Below are 13876 nucleotides of genomic sequence, written 5' to 3'. Positions count from 1 at the left end.
AAAATTTGAGGTGATTTGTAATATAGCAATCAGTAACTTGCCTTTGTGCAAATCAGAAAAGTGTATCATAAAATCATGCCTCCAGAGGATCTAAGATGGCAGGCTTGAAGGAGACTGCATTCTGTGTCACTCTAGGACCTCTGGTTCAAGTAGTGGGAATACTGTTACTCTTTGAGTGATTAGAGGACCCCCAACTGCTGTTCCCACACAGAAATCATAGCTGCCGTGCCAAACAAGCTCCAGGCATTAGCATCAGCGCAGGACTACCAGCCACTCCTCCACGCAGGTCCTCCAGGTCCTGAATAGGACCATTGGCATTAGCACCCACTCAGGAATCCCAGTTGCCACTCCCACACAGGTCATCTGGCCACAGGCCATGCAAAGGAACTCTGGCCACCACTTCTGTGTGTTACCCCATCTACCAACGCAGGACTTCTCCGGTAGTCTCCATCTTGGGACACTGCAACCACTGCCACAGTCCCCTACATGTGGTAGCCTGCACCTGGGGACACAGAACTAGGTCTGGTGAGAGCTGCCAGCCACAATACTATACCCCACAGAACTGCATCTCTGAACACAGAACTCACAACACCCCCAGCCCCACCCGACAGGATACCCCAACTCTGAGAGCAGCGGCCTCCATCTTGGGACATCTTTTCGCCATCTTTAGTTGGGGCAAATCCCAGCTTGGAACACCCACTGGGGCTTAGAAACAATATCAAAGTACCAAAAGTCCCCAACTACCCCCCCTCTCCCCAGCAGCCGCTAACCTGGCACAGTGCCTGTGGCTACACAGCCAGTCTGTAGCTCACAAAACTGGGTTCTGAACTGCCCAATATAAAACAGCTCTCCATGACAGGTGCAAGGCCCCCAGAGCACAGCCCACAAGACCTCTGAAGATAGAGGTTCATGATTAGGAAGTAGAAAGGGAGGGGGTGAGACTAAATTAGAAGCCAGGAATTGCAAGGTTTACAGGTGATGTAAGATAAAACCAGGCACCCATATCATACAAGTGGGCACCAAAGGAGATTCTTGGGGTGCAATCTCCCATGGGGTCCAGCAAGTACTATACCCCACCTCCAGGAGCCACACCCCCAAGACCAACCCTCCACTCTAACAACCTTCACCATCTTGAGGGTAGAGATACCATCAAACAACAAACAACCCCACCTACTGGATGAGAAGGGAAGCTGTAAAGATACTTATCTCCAACAAAAACAATCCTTATATCTTCCTTCAGATTTTTTTTTCCCTCTCTCTCTCTTCTCCCACTCTCACATCCCCAACATTTGTGAAACCAAGTACTTTTTATGAATTAGGCTACTGAGGACAGGGAGGTCTGAAAATATACACCACCGCTATAATATACTATTATCTTCTATTTTTACATGTTGTACTTTTCTTAATATTTGTGTTTGTTATACTCTGTCTTCCCACTTACTTGTCTCCCCCAAATCACTCTCTCTCTCTTGCTACTAACCAACTTCTTTAGATACCTCTTTCACACTATGATATAATAACTATAACCTCACCTCCTACCCCCTCAACATCTCATTCTACACCTCAGCCAGGTTATCTGTCCACCATCAGACTGTAGACCCTTTTGCAAACCTACTGTTTATAATGTAGATAATAATTTAACTTACCATTTCTGTATATTGTGGAAAAAATCACAAACATTTTAATAGCAGCTATTTGGTTTAAGGTTGTATATTATTTAAGTTGGGGTCTATTCACATTGTCTCCCCCTTAAAGGAGGTATTGAAAACCTGCAGGGACACTACAAGCCTATAGGGTAAAAACTGTAATGTCCCAGATCTGCAGTGCTAGAAGGGAAGACACACAAACAACATGAAGAAACAAGGAAAGAAAGTCCCCCAACAAACCAAGATATAACATTACTAGAATCAATGGCCAGCACAACAGAAGAAATGACAGAGAAGGACTTCAGGATGTACATAATTAAAATGTTCTGCGGATTAAAGGATGATATAAGAGAACAAACACAGGTAGCAAAAGATAATTTCAATAAAGAGCTACATAAGCAAATACAGGAAGCAAAAGATTACTTCAATAAGGAGAAAGAGGTTCTGAAAAAAAAACAAATACTTGAAATGAAAGAACCAATAAACAAAATTAAAAGCTCAATAGAAAGCATTACCAACATATTAGATCACTTGGAAGACAGAACCTCAGATAGTGAAGATAAAATATATAATACTGAAAAGAATGTTGACCACACAGTAAAGATGGTAAGAAACCATGAGCAACACATTCAACAATAATGGGATAACAAAAAAAAGACCAAATTTAAGAATTATTGGAATAGAGGAACGCATAGAGCTCCAAACCAAAGGAATGAACAATCTATTCAAGGAAATAATACTAGAAAATTTTCCAAACATGAAGAATGACTTGGAAAATCACATACAAGAGGCTTACACCATGTGTACAAAATCACAACAGATTCACACCAAGGCACATTATAATGAAAATGTCTAGCATATAAAATAAGGAGAGAATTTTAAAAGCCACAAGAGAAAGGAATCAGATTACATATAGGGGGAAACCAATTAGGATATCTGGAGATTTTTCAACCCAGACCCTGAAAACTAGAAGATCCTGGAACAACATACACCAAGCTCTGAAAGAAAATGGACACCAACCAAGAATCTTATATCCAGCAAAATTAAGCTTTAGAGTTGATGATGAAATAAAAACCTTCCATGATTAACAAAAGTTAAAGGAATTTACAACTAGAATGCTTGCATTACAGAACATTCTTAGCAAAATATTCCATGAAGAGGAAACAAAAAAAAAAAACAATGAAAATCAGAAAAGGGAAGTATTACACTAAAGGAAATACTAATCAAAGGAGAAACTAAGACATTAAATACCAAAAATAAACAAATACGACTGGGAATACAAATCATGTCTCAATAATAACCCTGAATGTTTATGGCCTAAACTCACCAATCCAAAGATATAGACTGGCAGATTGAATTTTTTAAAAAGACCCAATAATATGCTGCCTTCAAGAGACTCATCTCATAGGAAAAGACATCCACAGACTAAAGGTGAAAGGTTGGGGAAAAAACATATCACTAACATGGACTGTGGAAACAAGCAGGGGTCTCCACAAGACATAACAATTATAAATATATATGCCCCAAACAATGGCATATCTACATTAATCAAACAAATTCTTCTCAAGTTCAAGAGTCAAACAGACCACAACACAAAGATAACTTTAACACGCCTCCTTCACCACTGCATAGATCTTCCAAACAAAAGCTAAACAAAAACAAAAACTATAGAACTCAATAATACAATCAATAATTTAGATTTAACAGACGTATACAGAATATTTCATCCATTAACAAGTGAATAGACTTTCTTTTCAGCAGCACATGGATCCTTCTCTAAACTAGACCATACACTATGCCAAAAAGCAAATCTTAGCAAATACAAAAAAAAAGAGATACTACCCTGCATTTTATCAGATCATAATGGAATGAAATTAGAAATCAGTGATAATAAAAAAATAGAAGCTACTCCAACACCTGGAGACTAAATAATATGCTACTCAATGAACAATGGGTTGTAAAAGACATCAAACAGGAAATTAAAAAACAGAAATTAAAAAATTCTTAGAGGTAAATGAGAACACTGATCAAAATCTATGAACAGTACTAAGAGGAAAGTTTATTGCATGGAGTTCATTCCTTCAAAGAAGAAAAAGTCAACAAATAAATGACCTAACATTACATCTCAAAGCCCTAGAAAAAGAAGAACAAATCAATCCCAAAAGCAGTAAAAGACAGAAAATAATTAAAATCAAAGCTAAATCAATGAAATTGAAACAAAAGAAACTACTGAAAAAATTGACAAAACAAAAAGTTGGTTCTTGGAAAAAATAAATAAAATTGATAAAGCATTAGCCATGCTAACGAAGAGAAGGAGAGAGAAAACTCAAATTACTAACATCTGTGATGAAAAATAAAATATTATGACAGACACTACAGAAATACAGAAAATAATTAGAAATTATTTTGAAAACTTGTACTCCAATAAAATAGAAAATGTCAAAGGCATCGACAAATTTCTGGAGTCAGATGATTTGCCCAAACTGAATCAGGATGATATACACAAGTTAAACAAATCAATTTCAAGCAGTGAAATAGAAGGCACCATAAGAAGCCTACCAATAAAAAAAAAGCCCAGGACCAGATGGATACACAGCTGAGTTCTACAAGACCTTCAAAGAAGAACTAATACCAATACTCCTCAACTTATTTCATGAAATAGAAAAAGAGGGAACATTTCCAAACTTATTTTATGAGGCCAATATCACCCTGATTCCAAAACCAGACAAAGACACATCAAAGAAAGAAAACTTCAGACTAATGAACATAGATGCAAATATTCTCAATAATAATTCTGGCAAATCGAATACAAAAACATCAAAAAGATAATGCACCATGATCAAGTAGGTTTCCTCCCAGGGATGCAAGGTTGGTTCAACATACAGAAATCAATAAATGTAATTATGACTTAAGGATAAAAAAATATGATCATCTCAATAGATGCAGAAAAAGCATATGACAAAATACAGCACTTCTTTATGTTCAAAACACTAGAAAAACAAGGGATAACAGGAACATACCTCAACATTGAAAAACCTATTTTGCTAAGCCCCAGGCCAACATCATTCTAAACCAAGAGAAACTGAAAGCATTCCCTCTAAAAACTGGAACAAGACAGGGATGCCCTCTTTTACCATTGCTATTTACCATAGTTCTTGAAACTCTAGCCAGAGCAATTAGACAGATGAAAGAAATTAAAGGGATATGGAATAGGAAAAGAAAAACTCAAATTATCACTATTTGCCAACAATATGATTCTATAGCTAGAAGATCCAAAATATTCCACCAGGAAACGTCTAGAATAAATGAATTCAGCAAAGTAACAGGATATAATATCAACACCCATAAATCAAAGGCATTTCTGTACATCAGTGACAAATCCTCTGAAACAAAGATCTCCCTTGTTCTTGGATAGGCAGAATTAATATTGTCAAAATGGATCATATTACCAAAAGCATTATATATATTTAATTCTATTCCAATCAAAATACCAAAGACATTCCTCATAGAAGTAGAAAAAGCAATCATAAGATTCATCTGGAAAAATCAGAGACCCAAAATAGCTAAAGCAATTCTTAGCAAGAAAAGTGAAGCAGGAGGCATCACTATACCAGATCTTAAACTATATTACAGAGCAACAGTAACAAACACGGCATCATATTGGCGCCAAAATAGACTTGTAGACCAATGGTACAGAGTAGAGGACACAGAGAGTAGGCCACATAAATACAGTTATCTCATATTAGAGAAAGGCACCAAAAAACATATTGGAGAAAGGATAGCCTCTTCAACAAATGGTGCTGGGAAAACTAGAAATCCATATGCAACAAAATTAAATTAAGCCCCATCTTTCACCATGTACAAAACTCAACTCAAAGTGGATCAAGGACCTAGGAATTAAACCAGAAACCCTGAGCCTAATAGAAGAAAAAGTAGGCCCAAATCTTTAACATGTTGGATTAGGCCCCAACTTCCTTAATAAGACTCCTATAGAGTAAGAAATAAAAATTAAGAATCAATAAATGGGATGGATTCAAACTAAAAAGCTTCTTTTCAGCAAAAGAAACAATTAGTGAGGTGAACAGAGAGCCTACAGAATGAGAGCAAATTTTTACCACACAGAGAGAACACTAATCTCTAGGATACATAAAGAACTCAAAAAACCTTAACACCAAAAAAACAAATGACCCAATCAATAAATGGGCCAAGAAACTGAACAGACACTTCTCAGATGATATTTAATCAATCAACAAATATATGAAAAAATGTTCAACATCTTTCTAGCAATTAGAGAAATGCAAATCAAAACTACTCTAAGATTCCATCTCACTCCAGAGTAGCAGCTATTAAGAATACAAACAAAACAGTGTTGGCAAAGATCTGGGGAGAAAGGCACACTCATACATTGCAAATTGGTGGGACTGCAAATTGTTGCAGCCAATCTGGACAGCAGTATGGAGATTCCTTGGAAAACATGGAATGGAACCACCATTTGACCCAGCTATCCCACTCCTCAGTTTATACCTAAAGGACTTAAAAACAGCATACTATAGTAACGCAGCCACATCAATGTTTATAGCAGCACAACTCACAATAGCTAAATTGTGGAACCAACCTAGATACCCTTCAGTAGATGAATGAATAAAGAAACTGTGAGATACACACACACACACACAAACACACACACACAATGGAATATTACTCAGCATTAAAAGAGAATAAAATCATGGCATTTGCAGGTAAATGGATAGAGTAAGAGAATATTGTGCTAAGTAAGCCAATCCCAAAAAACAAAATGCCAAATGTTTTCTCTGATATGAGGATGCTGATCTACAATAGGGATTGGGGGGGACAAGGGAAGCATGGGAGGAATGGAGGAACTTTAGATAAGGCAAAGGGAAGAAGGGAGGGGAAGGGAGGGGGCAGAGGGTTAGGAAATGAGATGGACATTACCCCAAATACATGTATGAAGACACCAAATGGTGTGACTACTTTGGTACAACCAGAGACATAAAAAATTGTGCTCTATATGTGTACTATGAACTGAAATGCATTCTGCTGTCATATATATCAAATTAGAATAATTAAATTTAAAAAAAAAAAAAAACCATGCCTCACTGGCAGATACCTGAGTTCAAATAAAAGGTGTCACCTTCTCCAGAACACAGCCTTGTGCTAGGGTCATAGCATGGATTTGAGTCTACATTAAGCTCCATTGCTGGGTGTTTTTTCTGCTACATAAGCTGTCCACCATGTGTATGTATGTGTCAGTCTCTTTACTTAGCAAAGACCTGAAACCTAGCTTCAGGGAAGATCTAATTACTCCAATTTAAGGAAAGAACAAGCTCTTAGAGTAGTACTGACACTTCTGAGAATTCAGAACACTGACTTTTATTAAGGAAGACAAGCTAAATGTTGTTTACATAGTCACTGTATTTTCCAGGCAGGTCAATTGGGCAAGCTCTTCCTTGAAGAAGAATGAATACTTCTCAGGTTGTTTTTTTTTAAACAACCCATGAACATTCTAGGGAAGAGGTAGATAGCTAGATTCTAAAGGCTCTGCAGTGATGACCTAGGCCCTCTAGCAAGTAGTGATGCCAAGTAGAAATAGCACCATGAGCCCAGGCTTCCCTGGCCCCATGAGAATGTTCTGGACCAGAGATCTAGGAGAAAAGTCTAGGAATTGCTACCAATCTTCATAGATTGATAGGCCCTCTTCAGGCTGGTCCTGGGCCTCCTGTTCCAGCTGCACAGTGGATGCCTCCCTCTGTGTAGCACACAGGACCACAACGTAACTGGGGCTCTTCCTCCTCATACCAGCGCTGTTCACTGAAGTCAGGAAAGAAGGCTGCAATCTCTCTGCTGGCTGAAACCACAGAGTCTACAAGGGAAGGTAAAATAGATGAGGACCCTCACAGGGAGTACAGGGTACAGGCAAGAGACAGTCAAAATCAAGTTCAGAAACCTAAGTCTACTCCCTCAGTCCTGGGGCATGTAAAGAAAACCCACAGGCCAAATCAGCTGAAATGGCTACAAAGGGCCAGAAACATAAACAGAAAGAAAGCTCATTGAAGGAACATGGCTATCAACCTTACCATATAGCCCAACCACAAACCCCAACACATCCTTCCTTATTTATGGCTCTGAACAAGGGAGATAGACGCACCTGAGCCATGGGTGGTGTTGCGCGTGTCTGTGAGGCCAAAACTCCCACGAATTGAATCTGGGGCCATGTGGCGTGCTCGAAACACTCTGGTGGGTCCCATCAGTGTCCTCCAAAGCTGAATGGCATCCTTGTGAGCAAGGATATAAGCTCGGATTGGCCCACTGTGAACAAAAGGAACACATGTAAAGAATCTGACCACCCAGAGCATTCTATAAGCAGTTCATAAGTAAAGGCATACTGCATCCTGAGAATTTCATTGCCTTTAGAGCTCAGAACCAATGCTGCTTCAAAGAGAAGTTGATAGAGGGCCACTGCTGGTATATAAGAACCACACAGATAAGCAGAGTTGCCAGGCAGCATTCAACAATAGTCTTAGAGTCACTGGTCCAGTAACCAACGTGACAACGTGTATAAAAGGTCAATGTTGGCTTAATCAGAGCCCCATGCTCTGCTTCCTCATACTTGATATTGATTATAACTTTAAAGAGGGTAAATGAAGTTAACAATTCTAATTTATGAGCAGAGGAGATACACCTAGTAGATAAAGATGTTAAGACTAAATTAGAAGTACCTGGCCATGAACTCCACCAGTCGCTGATAGAAAAAACGGCCTGCAAAGAGAGAGTAGCTTCATGAAGATACAGGTGCCCAAGATAAATTTTTGTACTACTACTTCCTTATCTGAAATAATAAACACTGCTTTAGAGGGGGAAGGGAAAAAGGGGGGGGTGCTTAGAGTCTGACATTTCTGCACCTGAATCTAGGCTCTACTATTTACAACCTCTGTAGTTTCAAATAAGTCATTAACCTCCCTGCTGTTTCCTAATCTGTGTACTGGAGATATAAATATACCTACTTTTTAGCATTGTTGGGAATAATTAAATGAAATAATAAGCATTAGAATAATGACCAAAAAAACAGTCACTAAATGTTAACTACTGATAATATCATCAGGACATAAAATTGTTTCTGATTAAGACTATGAGATAGAACCCTCCTAGGAAAATAAAATAATGATAATCATAAAAAGTTTCAGTAAAAACCTATGAGACAGAACCCTCCTAAGAAAATAAAATAATGATAATCATGAAAAGTTTCAGTAAAAATCAAGACTTTATAAAATTGGTTGCAGGGACAAGGTTGTAGCTCATTAGTAGAGCACTTGCCTAGCACATGCGAGACACTGGGTTCAATCTTCAGCACCACATAAAAATAAATAAATAAGATAAACAACTGAAAATATTTTAAAAAATAAAATAAAATAAAGATTCACTGCAATTTTACACAACTGATAGGTCAGAGAAAGCCTGGAACATCAGATATTCCAGGGAAAATCTGATCAGACTCTCGGGATTGAGAAGCCTTCTACTCAGACTATCGACTATCAGTCCTACCTTCATGTTCTTTGTAAAACTTCTGGCAATCTTCCTTTCTCCATAGTAGTTCTCTCATTCGTACAATAAGGAACTTGTTGCTCAGAATCTGCTGATGAACAGCCTGGATAAACACCAAACCAAAGATTAAAAAAAAAAAAAAAAAAATCAATCAGGAGACCCAGGTGTTATGGTTTGGAACTTAAATGTCCCCCCAAGAGCTCATTTGTTGAAGGCTTTTTCCCCAGCTGTTAGCGCTATTGGGAGGCAGTAAAAACTTTAGGAGGGTGTTGAAGGGAGGTTAGTATCATTAAGGACCCAGACCCCTTCTCTCTTTTTCACTTCCCAGATGTCATGATGTAAGCAGCTTTGCTCCACTCCCCATCATGATGTTCTGCTTCATCATAGTCCCAAAGTGACAAAGCCAAGTACCATGGGCTGAAGCTCTAAAACCATGAACCCAAATAAATCTTTCCTCCTTTTAAATTTTTTACCTCAGGTATTTTGTTACAGCCTCAGATAGCTAACATAGCAGGACAAAAAAGAAAGAAGGTGGGGTGAGATCAAGACCTCCAGTCACATAGCCAAAGTGTGAGTCTTAAGTGCAAGGGGATAGAAAGTTCTGTTTCCACCCCTCCATTCCTCAGCCCCTGAGTTCAAGCCCACAGGACCTACCACACAGATCATCATAAAAGTCTTGTTGATGGTCCTGCTTTGAGTTTCTCTCATTCTCTCCAAACCAACACACTTGATAGACTGAAACAGCTTATGTTATATTATGATCAGGTTTTTGGTAGTTCCTATTATTTATGGAATGAAGAGCACCCCAGTGCTCAAGGCTGCACTATCCTTGTCCACTACCATTTATAATTCTCTATACTAGCCCAGGCCACCTACAGCCCTCAGACCCACCACAGCCTGTCCCTTCTGTAGAACACTTATCCTCCTTCTGGCACTAACCAAAATCTATGCTTCATTTGAGACCTAGTCAAGACTCACCACTTTCAGGTCACCATTCCAGACTGTTCCGGTCTTCCTCTGTACCACAATGAGCTTACTGAGCACTGGTCCTCAGCAATTACTTAATCAAATTATGGGTAGTAGAATCCTAAAAATGATCCCTCCCTGTGTCTATTTCTTATTTGAACCACTTCCTCAATATTAGTGTTCATTAAGGTTTTGTCATTCTACCCTCATCCTAATTCTATACTCTCTTGTCAATGTTGTTCAGTTCCACCATTTCAAAATACCACTAAAAATCTGTAAAATTTATTAACAGGCAGACAGCCAACTCTAATCCCCAGGACAATAAATAAATAAAATATCATTAAGTCTCACATTTCATAATAAAAGGGATTTTGCAGATGTAATTAAGGTTACTTACTAATCAGTGCACTTTGCTTTAATGTAAAGAAAGATTATCCAGCTGAATCTAATTAGTTACATGTGCCCTTTTAAAGCAATTTTCTCTGGCTAGGAGCTAAAAAAGTCAGGAGAATTTGAGGCATGTGAAGTATTAGATACACTGTTGCTGTCTTAAAGATGGAGCAGGCCATGTGATGAGAAATGGAAGTGGTCTAGAAAGGGAGAGTAGTTCCACAAAGTAAACAGGTCTTTAGTCCTGTAATCACAGGAAATAAACTCTGCCAACAATTTTAGCAAGCCTGGAAGTGGATTCTTCCCTAGATACTCCAGATAAGGGCTCCAGATAATCCATACCTTGACTTTGGCCTTGTGAGACCCAGCCAAACCTACAGGACCTCTAAGCTATAAAATTGTGAGGTAATAAATGAATGTTGTTTTAAACTGTCAAGTTTGTGGTAACGTTATGTAGTGACAGTAGTATATATTAACTTGAGGTCTTTTTTTTAATTATTGTTATATTGGGTCCTTTCTCTTATTTTAAATATGCCCCAAGTCTCCAAGAGAGTTTTAGTCTCCTTAGGATCAGAGTTCATGGCTCCTAGCTTTGCCTCTGCAGAACCTAGCACAGGGGTTCTTGGTAGTCACAAATGTCCCTGAAGCACGTGAAATGGTATCAATGCCCAGGGCATACAGTAGGGGCTTAACATTCATTCTTACCTCCAGAATCAATGGGTGAGCAACTGCATCAGGCTTGATCAGGGCTAGAGTAAGCTGCAGAGCCTTAGGGCTTCGCAAGATTGAGGTCATCTCACTCCTGCCATCAGAGAACTGGATTAGGGATTCACCAGTGCTATACTCCCACCCCTTTCTACTCTGTAAGCTACCCACCTCACAAGTCAACCACTGACCCTTACTCCTAATACTCAAAAAATCACCTGACAGTTACCTTATCAGGCTGTATACATTACTTATTTACTTGCCTATTTGGACTCATAGAAGTGGTAGAGGGAACACTCAGGTTACTCTATGGAGTATAGTTTGTGCAATGGTAAAGCCATAAAGAAGTTACTCATTTAAGAGAAATTTGCTTAAACACTACCTGTCTTTGCCAATACTCTCTTCCCTTCCAAACTTTCTTCTGTATTTTATACAAGTTTTATAATTACATTCCTGAACAGCCTAGCCACAAGAGTAAAATGATTGATTCCACTCTTAAAGACTTCTATCCCATAGTGCTACCCCATCTATTCTAGAATTAGAAGCCTGATTCACAAGAATTGGGATGTCACCGGGGTACCAAAATGTCTGCTGGCAATCTACCTTCTCTTATTTAATATGGATAGGTCAATATCTTCCCTGCCCAAATCAAATTAATATGTTCAGCGTCCTCAGTGGTCACATTTATAGACTTGCAACTTCAAGATCAGGGACTAGTTGTAACTATATCTGAAGCAACTGAAACAGCCTGATACAAAGATGCTCCATCAATTTTATTGATGACCTGAATCTATATAGTCATATTTCTATTCATCTTTGTATTTCTAGTGTCTAACATCATGCAAAAGCTCAATAAATAATTGTGGAAAAGATATAACATAAAAATATTGTACAAACGGGAGACTACCAATTTGAGGTCTCCTCCAACTGTGATATTCTATTTACATGTGAAAAACTGATCATCTCTGCATGAGAAAAGGCAAGGCCTCAAAATAGTATCTCAATATTATTTCTAATTTAGCAACAAATACAGAGGTTTCCATGAATACACACAGGCAAAGAATCTGGACAACATTCTCACTTCTTTTGGCATAACGATCACGTTAGAGGTGGTACTATGGTCTAGACCAAATAAAACCTATGCTACAATCTCTTCATGTTTTTTTTCTACAGCATTCAAACTGATGTTCCAACTATGAAGCCAAACCCAGTCTAATCAATTCAAAAGCAGCCAACTTACTCAACCTAATAACCCAGAAGGTAACTTCCAGTCCCTCACTCTCCATATTACCACATTCTGATAATTGTACCCACCCACTACATCTCAAAATCCATACAAACCTCATCCCCTGAACTGCTATCACCTGAGACTAGGACACCACTATTCCTTAGACTTTTGTGACAGTTTCTTTACTGGCTTCCCAATTTCTAGTCTTGCCACTCTCTAAGTTTGTTCTCACAGAAGACACAGTGAATTAAAAATGCAAAGTGAATCATATTATTCCCCTTCTTAACCCTTTAGATATACCCTGCTCTTACAATAAGCTCCAAAATCCTTATCATGGCTTACCAGGCTTTGCATGATTTGGTTTCTGGATACCTCTCAAGCCTCATCTGGAACCTCACATTCCTTAACTTTCCTTTGCTCCAGCCTCATGAGCCTTTCAGTTCTAAAGACTTTCTAGCTTGAAAGAAATGCCTTTGTGTGGCATTTTCAGATTCACCCATGCTTTCTTTGGTTACCTCCTACTGGCTCACTAGATCTTAGCTCACTTTCCCCATTACTTTCTCACAGTTCCTTGCATACTTCCTTTAGTTATATCTTCTCCCATTAGAAGGCAGCTCTTTGAAAGCAAATTCGAATCAGTGCCCCTATTCAAAGTGCCTAGAACATAGATGCTTCTCAACAGTATTTGCTGAATAAATCAGTGAAAGAACCCGATCCAGTTATGCTAGGCTGCTGGGGTTTAGAGGGGAGAGGCCTGAGGGAGTGTCCAGGGGAGGACCTGTAGAAAGGATGTGGTTCCTTTCCCAACACCAGTTAGGTTATGGCTACTTGGATTTTGATTTAGAAACGTACTCAACTTAAAAGTCACTCCATTAGAATTAAATTTTAAAAGTTGCCAGGCCTGCCTGCCTGCCCGCCTCTCCGTCCCTTCCATCTCTCTCTCTCTCTCTCTCTCTCTCTCTCTCTCTCTCTCTCTCTCTCTCTCACACACACACACACACACACACACCTAGAAAATTAAAAATTTTTAAAGTTGCCTAGGCGCGCGGGCGCGCGCGCGCGCACACACACACACACACACACACACACACACACAAACATACCCAGAAAATTACGAATTTTAAAAGTAGCCTAGGCAGACCTGAGGGGGCCACCGCTCATCTTCCGAGAGAGCAGCATCAAGCTCCTCATTCTCCCGCTAGCTGCAGGGACGTGCAGCCACTCAACCCCGCCTCCTCCCAGGCACCAGTGGCCGCACACACCCACTCCCGCAGGCTCCCCGCCTCTGCTCAAGAACCCACCGGGCTGGGTCGCAGTTCACCGGATCCTCCAGACGCAATACCAAGCCTCTAGGCACTGCGCTAGTTAGCCTGAGCGGCCC

At 39.4% G+C, this 13876-nt stretch overlaps 1 protein-coding gene across 1 annotated transcript; it reads right to left on the bottom strand.

Moving 5' to 3' along the window:
* Window positions 1-7006: 7006 nt before the first annotated feature.
* Nme6 (NME/NM23 nucleoside diphosphate kinase 6) lies at window positions 7007-13876 on the bottom strand. Its single transcript, XM_076867583.1, has 6 exons — window positions 13797-13876; window positions 11268-11364; window positions 9207-9309; window positions 8384-8423; window positions 7813-7973; window positions 7007-7527 (listed from the first exon to the last, which is right to left on the bottom strand). Exons 2-6 carry the CDS (start codon window positions 11355-11357, stop codon window positions 7364-7366), a joined length of 558 nt encoding a protein of 185 aa, XP_076723698.1. The 5' UTR covers window positions 11358-11364; window positions 13797-13876; the 3' UTR covers window positions 7007-7363.

The sequence above is a fragment of the Callospermophilus lateralis genome, chromosome 10, assembly GCF_048772815.1.
Source record: "Callospermophilus lateralis isolate mCalLat2 chromosome 10, mCalLat2.hap1, whole genome shotgun sequence".
Classification (NCBI taxonomy): domain Eukaryota; kingdom Metazoa; phylum Chordata; class Mammalia; order Rodentia; family Sciuridae; genus Callospermophilus; species Callospermophilus lateralis.
Note: the sequence above shows the minus strand (reverse complement) of the source record. Positions and strands in the feature narration are given on the sequence as shown.

Coding starts and splice junctions, on each gene's coding strand:
- Nme6 (XM_076867583.1), bottom strand. CDS start 11,357: ATGACCTCAATCTTGCGAAGCCCTAAGGCTCTGCAGCTTACTCTAGCC. Junction 7,974..8,383: donor CTGGTGGAGTTCATGGCCAG/GTACTTCTAATT, acceptor TTTTGTTCACAG/TGGGCCAATCCGAGCTTATA. Junction 7,528..7,812: donor CAACACCACCCATGGCTCAG/GTGCGTCTATCT, acceptor CTTCCCTTGTAG/ACTCTGTGGTTTCAGCCAGC.